The 16,512-nt window shown below is 38.4% G+C and overlaps 1 protein-coding gene across 1 annotated transcript in view; it reads left to right on the top strand.

The window, feature by feature from the left end:
* The window catches only part of LOC149283540 (mitotic spindle assembly checkpoint protein MAD1-like), a 236,526-nt gene extending 235,820 nt beyond the window's left edge, over positions 1-706 (top strand). Inside the window, exon 17 of the mRNA XM_089497496.1 lies at positions 548-706. Coding sequence (XP_089353622.1) covers positions 548-706 — 159 coding nt within the window. The remainder of the gene's footprint in view (positions 1-547) is intronic.
* Positions 707-16,512: the final 15,806 nt, after the last annotated feature.

Genomic DNA, 16,512 nt, shown 5'->3' with positions numbered 1-16,512 from the left:
TATAATCTGTACATTTGTATATTTTGGTAAAGAATGTAATTTTAGTTATTATTGGCCTAGTTGTAGATATAGTTTTTTTACCCCCAGGATAGTTGGTTCAGAATTTAGGCAAACGCTGTAATTCTCAAGCAATTGAAAAACTGTATGTTTGTAATCTCTGTTTTACAAACATCGGAATTGTGTTTTTAATTAAAATCAAGTAATGTTTAACTAGTAGTAACGCCGTGAGGTTTTTATATTTGTAGTCTGGGCCGATGTTTTCCACTCTTATTCAAAAAAGAATTGAAAGAACGGAACGGAGAACTGTGTTCCTACTACAATATTATACGCAAATATATAAATATATGAAATGCACTCATTAAGCAAATAAATAAAGGTTTCAGATGCGGCTGAAATGACCCAAATGCCGAATTAAACGGTTAATTGATGGGATAAACCGGTTCCTGGTGTGTGGTCTGAAAGTTGACCATGGTGAAGATTTCTTAGACGGCTTTTGATTTATTGACTCATCAGAAATCTGATTGTTTCTTTTCTTTTTCCCTTTTAGTCATCTGGCACTCCAGGAGCGAAACTACAACTGTTGGAGACGGATTTCTCCCTGACGTTGCGTGACTTCATCGATCTTCATCTGCATCACCAGAACAGCATCCCGGCTTTCCTCAGCGCCGTCACCCTGGACCTCTTCAGCCGCCAGACCTTTGCTTAGACATTTACTGTATTTCCTATGATTGTCATCCTACAGAAATGTATTCCATCAACTGTCTAGTGCACTGATTTATCATTTTTGTCGTTATGGGTCACAATCCACTGAAACTGTCTGGTCAACCAAACACGTGATTTTCATACGGGGGGGAGGGTAGCGTGATCTGTCTGATTGTTCTATTTATATGTGCAGTAAACAAAACAAGCATTGATGTGTATTGGTATCTAAAGATCATAAGAAGACAATTGAAATGTAACGTGTATTTATTTGAGTTCTAATGCATCACATTGCAAGGAAACGGTGTGCTAAGCGTTAACATACATCCACTATGATAAAGCTCTCCAGATGTCATCCCACAAGGCCAATGTGATAAACCAGGATCCACTCTTGAGTACCAGGAATGTCATGGGGGTAGTACAGCCTAATAGGCTCAGTGGAATATAGTATTATTAACATGGAAAGAAGTCCCTCCAACAATATTACGCTTTGGGACAGACTCTTAATGTTGGCCCAGTCAACCAGAGCCTCTTGTTTTGTAGAGTTTTATTCTATCCTCCACATGACTCGTTTTATACATTTTTCTCTTCTGCCCAAATACTTGCACATCTCATGTCAAAATATTAGTAGTCTACGAGCAATCGTTTATTTGTCCTTAAATGCCAAATCCGTGAAGCCACATGTAATTTTTATATCTCAGTCGCATGTATCAACTCTTAGAACTATTTCATTATTCTCTTACTCTTTTATGGAGTAAGAAAAAAAAGACATTTACATTTCAGCATTCCTTAACATACTAGAGTAAACCTTCCACGTGGCCTAATCCAGCGGGTTCCGAGGACCCCAGGATCTAGAGAGGCTAAAGACCCCTCCCCAGTGTAAAGTTTCCTGATCTATTGCATTTGCTTGGCTGACACGGACCCTTCTCTGTGGATGATGGAGTTAAGAGGCGTAATCTGTTTTCTTCCAGTGTTCTACGGCATGTATTATATAAAAGATAAAGGTATTCAACCTTGAAGACCTTGTGATGAATTCAATTCTGTATGTAGACATGTGGGCAGATCCCAAGATTCAGCACAACCAGAAGCCTTCTGCTGGCACCCAACACTCGTCATGAGTCCACCAGTTGCCAACTCCCAATATATATATATATATATATATATATATATATATATATATATATATATATATACACACACAAACATACAGTGCCAATAATGTATTCTTCATATGTTCTACACTCATTAAAGACTAAAGATGTCCGCGAGATACTTTGGGGTCCCGTTAAGATTAATCTTTTCCTGGAAATAAAATCAGTATTTGGTTTCTCATAAATTTCCTTTAAAGTCAGCAAAGCTGGATTTTGGGCAAACATAATTTAAAAGAAAAGATACAGTTTTTAGCAGAATACTTGGGGAATGTATTGAAATTTGTGATTCCTTTTTTTGTAACGGCCACTTGACCTCTGTTCCTTAGGATATAAACTAAAACTTTTTTTTAGGTGGGTCGGTGGTGTCACAAGGCTGAAAACAGATTATTCTTTTTTGCGTATACTGTAATTTTGTAGCAGACTGTATAGGTTGTATTTTTTGGTGTTAGATTCTCTTTATTTTGGCGGCAAATTATGTAACTCCCCTGTCTTTTTTTTTTTCTTTAATGCTACCCATTTATATACTGAAATGATTGAGTTGTAATGACTGAATTTTAAAATTAATAAAAAATACATTTTCTACAACGGTAAATGTTTACTTTCATCCATAAATCAAAGTAACTTGTTTTACATCTTTTATAATGATTCAATGTAAATGTACAAAGAGGTCCATTTTAAAGATCTTAAAACCAATGGGGCTTCAGCTTATTCTCAAAGCATGGAAGCGCCATCTTTCTCAATCCAACTTTTCCTGGTGACTCTTCGGTTAAACTCTGCGTGTCCACATATTTACATTTTCAGTGTGAAGACATTGAGAGTCAAATGATCCCATTTATAGAGCAGGATTTTCTTCTTGCAGATTGTCTTAGTGAAGTGCTGTTCTATTCTATGTTTATTCTCCAGGCACTTTAATAATGCCCAAGGGGGTTTCTGGAAAAGACTCCCGACTTCATGCCACTCCACCCATTGTGATCATTATTTATTCATATATAAAAACTATGCAAAATATATATCTAATTTTAGCCCATCGCAAATGTATGTTTTAACCCAATGGGTTTCAACCAGTCCTACTAGGAATTCCCCAATGCCTTGGACTTTGTTTTTTTATCAGTAGCTCACAATGGACTTTATGAAAGCCGCAGTTGGGAAGCCCAAGCATAATCAAATAGACCAGAAACAAAGAGTATAAGACCACAGAAATCTTTCATTCTAAGGGGAATTTCCATGGAAGATTATAGTATATGTTTCTTAAAGAAATAAAGCTTTAGCAGCTTGCCGTGTGCAGTTGCGCATGTCCGTACATAAGATAGATCGGCCATCGTTCCTTGCCAAAGAAAAGGGTCCTGATTCATATTTGCAAAGCAGCACTATTAGCCCGCTCCATCAGTCATGAATGGAAATGGAGTGACGTAGACCGTGGTCTGTTTGCCAGCAGACACAATAGCCAGATTCTGACACTGCAAATCTCTCCCACTCAGCTATGTGGGATAATTTAAGTAATTAAAAGGTTTACAATGGAGCCCATATCTAAGACGAACAGAGCGATCTGTTAGGCAGAGATGGAAAGCGGTGAAAAATAGAAGAATAAATCTCCTTCGGAAGGAAAAAAAACAGCCTCTGAATCAATTCTGCTACTAAGCTAAGGTTATGCTTCACAATCATAAATCCTAAACTCGGAGCAGCGTCAAAAGGAAGTATGATGCAATAATTACCAACGCGGAATCTTATGGAAATCTGGAATAATAATTAAAGCCAATCATGAAATTAATATTCTTGGGGAAACCATTTATATTATTTTTAGCTTGAAGATATTTTTTTACACCTTTCACTAGTCCTCTAGTTGTATAATCCCTTTCGACGGTGAAACGCGTGTAAGGAGGGATTAAAGAACAAGAGGAATAATATTTAGATAATAGAAAGCCGATTTTTGGAGGTCAATTGTTTATAGGGAACGGCAGTTTAGAAGTTGCGATGATATTGAGAGTGTCTGTAAGACTTGGCTGTCTTCGTATGAATCAGTGACTCTTACATGACGCCAGCGTAGCTACTCTTTGCTTTCATTCAAGAAGTTTATGTGATGACTCCTTTTTCTTGCTATCTGTACAAAATTCACTACAGGCACCACCTGATCACCATACCTGGGAACTTCTGGGCTCCGGCTACCTAGAGCCTTCCCTTGCGGGACGCGGCCAGAACTGCGCGCTGACATCAGTGGGCGGTCCCCTGACATCGGTGGGCGGTCCGGCTGACATTAATGGGAGTTCCCGCTGATGTCAGAGGCGTTCCCACTGATGGCAGCGGGAAACACCCACATTTAAAGGAAAAATGGGCGGGGCGTGTCAAGACCCCGCTCCCGCGACCCGGAGGATTCGGGTCTTGAACCGGAGAAAGCAGTGGTCACCCGGCAAACTCCGGGTCAGACCCGGAGAGTTCCCAGATATGCTTATCACACACCGCAATGATCTGAGATCCGGGTGCGTTTTCTAATAGGATTATTACATTCTAGAATATCCACCTTCGGAGTGTAATTTTTTTTTTTTTTTTTTTTTTTCTTTAAGCCCCATTGACACTTAAACTATGTTTTATTGTTTATATAATCTCACTCTAAATATACAAGTACACAATTGTTTCTTTTTTCCCCCTTCTTTTTTCCTTCGTCTTGGAAGAGCTGTTTTATATTCAGTGAATGAATGCGCTGGAATATAAATGATAACTTAAAAGGTATCTCTGGCTCTAACACTAAAAAGAAACCGCTTGCACTGAAAAAATAAAATAAAGGAGGATTAATATTTTGGTGCATGCTCATTTATCTCTGGTGACACAATCTCTTAACTCGCCTATTTCGTATATTTTTTAATTATAAAGTGTCGTTGGCCGAGTAGTTTAGAACAGAACCTTAAAAGAGAGATAAAAAATAATATAGAAATAAATATAAACACAAAATATCCTGCTATCAAGACTAACGCAGGTGGACAATAACTTTTGTAATTCAACCATGCCGCAAGTTTGGGTAAACTTTCAAATTGGGATGAGGAAAGTGGATTAAAAATAATGTATTTACTAAAATCTTAACGCCACATGTATGTGTGTGTGTATTTGTATGTGTATATATATATATATATATATATATGTGTGTGTGTGTTTTATGTATATGTGTGTGTGTGTATGTAGATATGTATGTGTATATGTGTGCGTGTGTGGATAGTGGATATGTATGTGTATATGTGTGTGTGTGGATAGTGGATAAGTATGTGTATATCTGTGTGTGTTTTATGTATATGTGCGCATGTGTATGTATATATGTATATGTGTGCGTGAATAAGTATGTGGGAGGGCCAGAATAGAAGTTAGAAATGTCCTTCAAAAAAGAAGAAATCATATGCGAGTTTTGTAATTCATTGTCTTTTTTCCCCCTCAGTTTTATGTTTCTACTATTGTATAATTTAGATCTTACACTCTCTAGTATTGTGCTTCAATGTTTGGTTACCAAAGCAATAAGACAGATCCAAACAGTCTCTCTGACCTTCTATTTATTTTTGTGTTGCCATAGAAACATTTGTGAGTGGCCCACCACTGGTTTCAGTCCCAAACTCTAAAAAATAGAAAAAGAAGCCCATTAATGGCATTTTTTCAACCAGCCTATTTAAAAAACGCCACGCATTTATTTCCCTGAATCAAGTGGCAAATGCATTTATGGCCTTAAAAAATTACAGCAATTAGCATAAAAGGGAAATTATAGTTTTTTGTCTACTAAACAAAACATGAAGATTTAAGACATCTCCTTTAGCACTGTTTTTGTTCATATTCTGATAAAATTAGCTGGCTAATGTTCTTTCTTTGAACATTTAGTTACTTGTAAATGGATTCTAGTTAAAATTCTGTTTCATAAAAGATGGAATTTATCAAGGGTAGAAGGCAAAATATAACTAAACACTTAAAAATTAAGTTATCTTATGTGAAATAATATCAGCACAGTCCTCCTGCTGCCCTCACCCTCCCTCTGACTCTGCGCCCTCCCTTCCATTCCCTCTCTTGTTACTGAAGGTGAGGTTCATGCTCTTCTTCTTTCCTCTTGTCCAACCACATGTCCTCGCAACACAATCCCATCTCATCTTACCCAGTCTCTCTCATCTACTCTTGTAACATAGTAACATAGTAACATAGTTCATAAGGTTGAAAAAAGACCAAAGTCCATCAAGTTCAACCTATATACATATTGTGTCCCTACTGTGTTGATCCAGAGGAAGGCAAAAAACCCTTATGAAGCAGATGCCAATTGCCCCATACCAGGGGGAAAATTCCTTCCCGACTCCAAATATGGCAATCAGAATAAATCCCTGGATCAACGTTCTGTCCCTATTAATCTAATATCCATAACTTGTAATATTATTGCTTTCAAGAAACACGTCCAGGCGCCTTTTGAACTCTTTTATTGAGTTTACCATCACCACTTCCTCTGGCAGAGAGTTCCATAATCTCACCGCTCTTACTGTAAAGAACCCCCGTCTGTGCTGGTGTAGAAACCTTCTTTCCTCCAGCCGTAGAGGATGTCCCCTTGTTATAGATACAGTCCTGGGTATAAATAGGTCCTGGGAGTGATCTCTGTACTGTCCCCTTATATATTTATACATAGTTATTAAGTCCCCCCTAAGCCGTCTTTTTTCCAAACTAAATAACCCCAATTCTGATAATCTTTCTGGGTACTGTAGTCCTCCCATTCCCCTTATTACTCTGGTTGCCCCTACATAAGCTTCTTTCCCCAACCTCTTCCTCTCTACTGGATCTGTCCCATCCTCCTCCAAGCATGCTACCATAACTCCATTCTTGAAAAAGCCCTCCCTGGACCCGACTGATCTACTTGCCTCCAAGCTTCTTGAACAAACCTTCTCGACCTTTCTGCTGCTTTTGACATTGTGAACCACCCTCTTCTCTTTCAAATTCTTCATGATCTTGGCCTCCGTGACACTGCTCTCTCTTGGTTCACACCCTACCTTTCTGATTGTACCTTCAGAATCTCTGTCTCCAGTAGAACACCCCCTTCCCCTCTCAGTTGTGGTACCCCAAGGCTCGGTTCTAGGACCCCTCTTGTTCTCCTTTTGCACTACCTCACTTAGCAAATTAATCTCAACCTTTGTCTTTCAATACCACCTGTATGCTGATGGCACACAGCTTTATCAAATCTCTCTCACTCTATCACGTAACTAACTGCCTCGTCTCTACCTGTCTGCACTCAGTCTCTCCAAAACTCAACTTCTCATCTTCCCTCCCTCCAATGCTTTTCATTCCCTCATCAGTTTCTCTCCATGTTAATGGTGCTATCATCCCCCTGTCCAAATTGATGTCTTGCAAATATTGCTAATGTGTTTTTGTATAACTAAAGACAAAGGTTCCAATATCCATGCGTGAAACCCTTGAGAAGACTTCATAGCCCATTGGTCCCCACTAAAATGTTATGGGTGGGTTGTGGCCAACGATGTTGTGTTACTGTGAGACCTGCTGGTGGAACATAATAATTGTGTTGTCAGCATTTGGAACCTTTAATGTTCTTACTATGGTCAGTCAGTGATGTATTCTGGCCAAGGGTACCAGGTCCCTGTTGGCTGCAGTGCCAATGCCGCAAAGCCAGGGGCCTCTGCTCAATGGTCCTGTTACAAGGGTGATACATGCCTTTAAGATGTGGACAACCATTAATTTAGTGTTCTAAAGATTTTATTTTGAACAACGCTATCCCAAGTTATGCTCTAAAAGTTGTTATATATAACCTAATATATGCTATGTATGTCTGAGCTTTGCAGCCTCCATAGTACCGATGCATGTATTGATTCTCAATGTCTTTAGTTAAATTATCTTACTTAATATAATTAAAAATCACATGTAACCCTGTCTTTTGGCAAACGCATGAAGGATTGTGCCGAAAATTATGAAACAATTTTAACTTTCGCTGACCTCAGGTTTTAAAGGACATCAGCACCGTGTGAAGGTATCAGTATTCTGCGCACGCAAAACATTATCAACATGGCGGAAAATGAAGACGCAGCCTCATTGAGTCACGGGAATTGAAATCCTAAATTGTTCTTAGGTCCCTTAAATTGTTATGCAGCTCAGTTCCGTGGAAAGTGTCCGGGACAAAGTTGAGTAAGGTCATTTATCTGCTGCATTCAGCGTCGCTTTGTGAAAATCGCTGCCAGCTGTGTCTACAAAAACACCTTTTGTCTTTAAATATTTGTATTTTTTTTCACATACACATTTCATATTGAACAATAGGACACCGAATGTGTTATGTGTATTTGTTTTTCTGTTTCGATAGGCCTTTGTTAACCCCTTAAGGACAATGGGCGGTCCCAAAACCCATTGAAAACAATGCATTTTGAGCCCGTACATGTACGGGCTTTGTCATTAATGGGTTAAATGTTCACAATAGAGCGTGAGTGAGTATGGTTGGTACATAATCTAACTAATCTGTTACCCAGAAAGCTTATAAGTAAACTGGATAAACCCTCAAAAATGGAGTTTAAACCTTTTATTGGGCCAAAACAGAAAAAGATAAAAGGTCACATAAGCTTTCAGTAGCTCAGAGGTCTCTTCTTCAAGTAGAAGAAAGAGGAGACCGCTGAGGTCTTGAAAGCGTATGCAACTTTACTGTGTCGGCCCAATAAAATGTATCAACTTCAACTAAAACCCAAGAGAGTCCAATTTATATTAAAGATACTCGTATATTAATATATTTTGTTTATATTCTGAAATTAAGATGTTGGTAAAAATAAAAGCACAAATATCTTGCATTTTTAGGAAGTTTATAAGTAAGATTTCAATATATAATGGCCCAAAATAAAAAATCAAGATGCCTAATAATCTCCCACTTCCTGTAGTATTCTAAACATGGTATTGCACAGCAGAAAAATATAATTTAATGCTAATTAAATATATATATCGATTACACATTTTATGTGAGGAGCTGCTGATCGGTCACCGACCAATTTGGCAGCAGCACTTAATTGGACTATTTTCAAGAGAGCCTGGGGAATCATGAAGGGATTAAAATCCATTCTGCTCTTGATCTATTCATTCATTTGCATTTTTTTTCCAGCAAAAATGCAGCGATCCATTTGTAAGTTTAAACTGTTTACTGCTTAGATGACAAAGCCTCGTAAACCCAGTTATCCTTAGTCTAACAAGCCTCAACACATCTGGCTTTTCTACCGCCTTCTTTATATACGTTGTGTTTTCTCGTTGAAAATGGATCATTGTATGCCCTGATCATGCGCATCCCCCGATTCGCTGATGCTTTTGATTGGCATCATTTGAGTGACAGATTCCCAAGCTCTATTTATCTTGTTTTGCTCTAAACCCCCCCCTCCCCAGAAATGAAAATGACGGAGGTGATGAAGGACGAGAAGCTGATGAGAAGTTTCCCAGATTACATCACTCTTGTGCGTTGATTTAATAAACCGTATAGTCGTATAGTTCGTCAAATCCCTTACGCTGTTACGGGCAAGTAGAATGGGAATGAAGCAATTAAGGGAAGGACCAGAAAAGGAGACGAGAAAACACAAAGGAGGGGCAAATTTGGCCAACAATGTCTTTACAAGTGTTTCTACTGGATGTTGATAAACCGAAGCCTCTCGGCGGCCTCTGTAATGCAGAAAAAATGCCTTTTTTCTGCAGGTTTTCACTTGAGTGCATGGCCTAGGGTGCTTTGTTTAATGCCGCTCGCATCCTTTAAATAAGTCCCTGCTTATAAATGGATAATTATAAGTGCCGATGGCTAGTTAACAGTCGTAGGACGACACAGGGCCGAATGTGGGACTTGCTGAACAATCGTTAAGTATGCGGACTCATTAAACTATTTGATGCACAAAATTGCCGGTAATGATAGATTTGGGGGATTACTGCCGCTGTAGACCATAATTAACAGTTTCAACGAACATTCGCTATTTAATTGTACTTTAGAGGAATCAGAGGCATAATATCTCTAAGCCCACAGGGTTACGCGGGGCTGGAGGAATACTCTCACGTGTACCAGCCGTGTCGGGTATGGGGATTTCGCAAGAATTTTGCTCCTTGTATGTTTATATGTTGTTTTATGTTGTCACTTTTGTTCCAGGAAGTGACAGATCCATAGATACCTCCCAAGCGTACCAATTCAATTGGGACAGTCCTGATTTTAGTGCACTGTCCATCTTTTGCAGGCGGTGGCAGAGATATATTTACCTTTTGGGACCCAGGACCCCCAGCCGTCCCATCTACGACCGCTGTCCTCATTGCGGAGCGCTCGGTTTAATTAACAATTAATGAGCCTTTGTCTTGTTTCCTTGTTAGTGTTTGTGCTGTAATAATCATAATTACCCCCAGACTCGTTTCTGAAACTTAAAAATGTGAATTAATTTCTCTACTCAGAATAGAGGCTGCCGACACGCGTTGAATATTCAAGGTAACTTAAAAGGCCACGTAAATCCGCACCGAAACACCTCTGTATTTACATATTCATGCTTTTAATAGCGTCTAGAAATGATATTTGTATCTGATGAATAAGATTAAATCGATGCATGTGAAGGAGAAATATTAAACTCAATTTCCTTCGTTAGCGTCTCTATAGAGTAAATATGCGAGAGAGAGAGAGAGAGAGAGAGAGAGAGAGAGAAGAGAAAAGTTTCTAAGCAGGAGAAAAGGACCTGTGTTGGGAAGACAAGCCGCAGGTCAGGGAAGGAGGCAGGAGACTGTAAAGGGAAGGCCTTTTACCAGGTGCACATATTAAAAGTTAAAGCAGGAGAGAACAGTTACTGACAAGAAACTAAAGATATTTCTCTTACTGCTACTGACACCTGCCAAGAGTAACTAGTCATAGAAACATAGGAGCTGACGACAGATCTGACCCATTTGGCCCGTCTAGTCTGCCTGTTTTACCTTCTGTAAAGACTCAGACATTAATCAGTCGCTGGTCTCGTCTTAGATTCAGGAGCCATATGCCCTATCCCATGCATGTTTAAATTCCCTCACTGTATTAGCCACTACAACTTCTGCCGAGAGGCTGTTTCACCTATCTCTTACCCTCTCAGAAATGGCCCATTTAAGATCTGAAATAATTATGAATAGCTGCATAGAATACCAACGTGTACACGCTTCCATTAATGAACCATTATCCCATTATTCAAGAATAGTTTTAACATGTTCCTTGGAAATATGGCTCACCACTAGTTGTGGAAACCTTATAGACACATAGCTTAAGATTGAGTGGGGTCAACCTCGGAAAACATTGTTATCCATCTTAATGTCTCATGGAGTTGCACAATACTACTCTAAAAGAAGCATAAGTGTCTGCGTTACTGCCTGTGGCTGAAGTTAATGAATATTCTTCTATAGAAACACAGCAAGGAACATCAATGTGTCCTCCTGGCTTCCAGCCAGAGGCAAGACTTATCTTCGGATAATATGCATCGTGCAGCTCCTACCCTCTGTCCACTGGAGAATACTCAGCTTTCTTCTAAGAGACAGCAAATGCTGTCTCCATGTTTTCATGTGACACCTGGTCTCAAGATCATATCCCCCGAGTCCCTCTGTTTGCATCTCATTATCTTCATCTGGACTCTGGGAGACAAGCGGTCAGCATATTTAATATTGACCTCCTTAGTGTTTGACGGCTCAGCGCTCCTCGGTGGAATCAAGTTTTTTTAGTTTAGCTTTAGACCAGCGGAATAATTTGTTGAGTGTTCTGTTCCAAAAATACCTTAACATAGCAACTAAAGTCCCATTAGTGGCCTTTTGTGTCTTAATGGTAACTTTGATTACTCTCTATTATTTTAATCTAAATGATGTACTTCCCAGCTAATTATTCAAGGGTGCTGTTATTTAAAGGAATAATATAATCTCACAACACCTAAAACTGGATATCCGTTATCGGGGTCAGACTGGAGATGACTAAATGTCCGTGTTGGCATTGAAAATGTTTACATTTACCAGTAGCATATTTTTTTTTTGCCTGTCCGTGCTTATTTCATATTTCTGCAGTATATTACATTTATTTAGACCTATGGATTCTAGAGCAAGTTTTTAATGGTCTGGAATATAATTCTAGAAATGTATACATTTGAAACATGCTGTTACTATACTGGGCACCCCATTGGATCACTTAGTACAAATTGCTTTCAATTAATATCAATTTAACTTTAATTTTTTTTTCTTTATTTTAGTGCGCTTACACTCCAGAACCTATGACTGCTATTAGCAAACCATTAACAGCGATTAAGGTTTTCTTTTTTACTATTTAGAAACATGTCATATTTTATTAAATATTAACACTCTAAGGATGTAGGAGGATCAGGTGCCAATTTAATGATATAAATATATATATATATATATATATATATATATATATCATTGCTATAGGTGACATTTTTGTTGTTGTTATCTAACCCTGGGCGTCTTTCCATAAAAAAGAAAACAGAGAAACAAGAAAAATAATATTCTGTGTCCAGTTTTTAATGCATGTGTATTTATCTGAACGTTAAAAAACTTTCATTTAAAGATACAAAGCTGACCAGATTTTATATTATTTATTTTGTTATTATCATTCCAATAAAACATTATATATATATTTCAACCAAGTCCCTACCTTCCAAGTGTTCTCATTTTTGGGCACTGTCCCGCATAGCTGCCCCACTGACCCAATTTTGGTCGCTTTCACGTCTCTGCTGTTGTTGTTTTTTTCTCTGAATTTTAATATTAATCTCTAAATCAAAATATGTCTCAAAATTAAGTGCCAAGTGTGAAATCATGAATTATTAAAGGTACATTATCACCTCTTTACAACATATGCTAATACGATGTCGTAGTACGGCAAGTCCTTACGACTGAAGTGAAGACTACTTTGAATAAGATGTGTTTGTGCATTTATTACTTCATTTAAGGAAACATAATCTTATAGAAACCATCTTTTATCATTTTCCTAAGATTACAAGTATGTAGCCTCTTCTTCAGGTTGTTGAACTACTTAAGAGCCAATCAGCATCTGTCAAAGGCCTATACGTACTTCTTCTATTTCCCGATGTCCCAAATTGTAATATTGGCCAGGCGGATCTTTAAAGTGACTTTAAATTATCGCTGTATTACATCACTGACTTGCCGCCGTCACTGACATGAAGCCACCATGAAAAAAATACTCAGAGCACAAGAAAATCCCAATGAAATAGCCAGTTCTCATATTTTCCCCCGAACAACACCCTTAACAACACTTTTACCCCACCATAACTTTTGTTATATGTATTTCTTTTATACTTGCGGTAATCAGTATACCCTAGGCCAAAAGGGAACGAGACTGTAATAATGGTAATAAGTGCGTTTCAACGCAATCTGGGATCATGGGATATTAATGAAAAATTCAAAATGGAGGATAAAAAAATAACCCAACTAATAGATGCTTGTAGAAATATAGTCCAGTTTGATCTGCGACGGTTTTCCAACACTGTATCTGAGCCAATATTCCGTTCAGACCTCCTCAATGGCTTCCTCGACAATTGGGAATGGAAAAACATCCTCTGTCGCTTCAATTCATCATCTCACAGTTTAACATCGTTACGAACAACTTGACAAACAACAGTTGTCCCTGGGGGTAATATGGCATTAGAAGGCCCCTTAGTAGCCATGTGATGAAGCCACTCTTGTCAGGTCTCGCTGGCTGCCGTGATGCATGGCTCTCCGTCCTCAGAGCTCCTCAAAGATTCTGTCATGGTTTGTCAGTAGGAACAGCCAGATGAACAAGATCCATGATTTGTGTTTATTCCGCTTTCTGTGTGTAGTCACAATGAGTGAATGAAATGTTAATTTGTATCCTGCCTCGAATCAGAGTCCGCAGTTAAGGAAAACCCATCATCAATACTGTCCGGTATCGGCTCATGAAGAATCATCCTGCGCGTGTACAAGATGCTGTTACTAACAACACAAAACCTTATAGTCCATATATTATATAATATTTTATTTTCATGTGGGTGAAAATGCTGTCTTTATATATTTATCTCAAAATTTTGTTGGGTGAACTCCATAAAAATAATAATAATTGTATGTACATTGCAGAACATTCCTTTATAAATGATATGATATCAATACATTCTTATTCTTTTAAATGTCTTACTCAGATACATAAAGTGATCCCGTAGGTCTTGGAAAAAAAAAAAAATCTTGTTAAAGCCACACCCACAAGCCACATCTCTAACCTTATATGGGCATTTTAAATGTTGGGTGGCATCCTCGCCTACCAAGTCACAGTTTAGTGAATAAACCCCACAGTCTCTTTCCCAATTAATGAAATCTAACTATCCCAGGGGTTGCACACCCCTTTAACTCTTGCAAGCCCGCGCCTGCGCAATGATCCTGATGGGTTTTGTGTTCCTCCTGAGATGACCGGCGTCTTTGATGGGTCTATAGAAATTCTTGTTTAGAAAGACGTTCAGTGCAAGGAGCGTGCCAGTAATGAAATCTGGCAGCCTTATTACTTGGATTCAGACAGAGCTCAGCAAGCCATCACAGGTCATCTATAAATAGACTGAGCTGAGCCGGCCTTCTAATTAAATTACACAAAATTAGTGCGGCTCGGATGCCACATAGCGCTTTCTGTTAAAACACGCCATAATGAATGATATATTCAGTAATATACTCTCTTACATACATTTGAAGGAAATACCAGCCTCCTCCTCAAATCTAATTTACCAGCAAGGGCATTCCCATAACATGGAATATTCCATGTGGGGTTTAAAATGTTATAATTAAATGCAGCATTAAAACATAATTATTCTTAATGTTGAATGTCCAGACCGTTTTCCAGAAATAATTGTTTAATCATGTAATATTTTGTCTGTTTTATAAATTTTGCCGGGAATGCTTAATTGTCATGTGACACAAAAACAGTCAGGGGAAAGAATAAAATGACATGTCTTCCAAGGTTTATTTGGGTCATGTCATGTGACATCCCCAGACATGCCAAACATGTATAGGGATTGTGGCATGTGAGTCATAATAGAAAGTTATAATTAATTTATAATGTATAAAGTAGAAAAGGCAACAGCAAAAAAATTGCATTATTAAAAGTTCTTTATTTTTTTTTTATATTTTATATTGGCCATTTATTATATATATTTGTAAATAAAAATTACATTTACGAATATAAATATATAATAATAATAATAATTCATTATTTCCTTATTATTTTTCTCTTAATTGTATTTCTAATAATAAATAACGCAACATGATAGATCTGAACACTCACCAGGGACTCCTTCAATCCCACACCTGATATGTGTACGATAAGAGGGCAGAACGCCTTCAAAATGTTTCTTTTCATAAGACACATTCTGAAGGTGTTCTGCGCTCTTATTGTATATATATCAGGAAATGCATGGTTACCAACATTCTGTCCAGACCAATGTTTGCTGATGGTGTTTCAAACCTTATTCCCAATACCTGATATCTGATTAAAAATATTTTAAAAAAATAAAAAACACTTGATTGAGTTTATTTAAGAATTGAGCATACATTACATGAATGGTGAACTGCCACGCAACGCAGAACACAAAGCATCAGCAGTAATACAACCTCAGGGCTTCAAAGCTATCCTGGCCTTAAGGCCAGAGGATCAAGGTTTCCCTCTCTCCGGGGTACTCATTCGATCTTTCCCAAAAGGCTCAACTGAGTTTATTCAAAGACTAGATATACATTTCATATACAAGGCATGCTGAGATGCAGCGCAGAACACAAACATCATCATGTATCTACAGGCATTCCATTTCTACAATCAACGTGACATCATAAACACTCATACATTCGCACATACTCTACCGTATTTCAGCACGGCACCAACAATCGTTTACGCGTCAATCTGTAACATATCATACAGAAGCAACAGTCAACAAAGCAGTAAATAAAGGAAACAGTTCCAGGGGCCACACAAATAATGTAGTATTATGGCAGGAGGTATACCTGGGGTTGCATTCCTTTCCTCCCAGGCCTAAGGAGAAACAGATCGTCTTGGGCACCCCTAGAGGAGAAACAGTGGCCAAAAAGCACAACGAGTGCTGCTGGCAATAGGAATAGCATATAATCCAAATGTACAGAAATTGTAAGGTTAGCTAATTTGCATACTATGGGGGTACCAGCCACAAGCATACTGGAACTGTAAGGTCAGGGGCCACATGAATAAACTTTATACAGTAATTGTAGTACGTCAAACCAACTAGAGAAGGGCCACATCCCTCCCTCAACAATGGCCATGTGCGAGGTCCGTTGGCTGGAACAGCTTTTCAGTAGGTCTCCTGTCCCCAACAATACAGGTGTGCAAACAGCTTTAATGGCGAAATGGGGCCATAAGTGAAAGGCAAGCTCAGGGGTCAGTCTAGGGAGTTTGGAGAATTTCTACAACTAGTCCATGATCTCCACTCTCTGTCAAAGTGGATCAGCTTGGTGGGACTGAGAGGAAAGTGCCCACAATTGGAACTTTTCCTAGTAAACCAAGACAGTTGAGAAGTATACTACTCCTAAAAGTGGTGGGAATAAAAATGTGGTTTAAGTGACTATTTTAGACCTTATACTGGCTGCTTTACTGAACGATTTCTTGATCTTTTGATTACGTCTTTTTTTGGATATCTTGTTCATATATTCCTGGTCCTTTCAGTATAAT

Source organism: Sceloporus occidentalis, unplaced genomic scaffold, assembly GCF_023333645.1.
Source record: "Sceloporus occidentalis isolate IW3139 unplaced genomic scaffold, rSceOcc1.0.p SCAF_103, whole genome shotgun sequence".
Taxonomy (NCBI): Eukaryota; Metazoa; Chordata; class Lepidosauria; order Squamata; family Phrynosomatidae; genus Sceloporus; species Sceloporus occidentalis.
The sequence above is the reverse complement of the archived record's forward strand: the minus strand, read 5'-3'. Positions and strand labels throughout refer to the sequence as shown.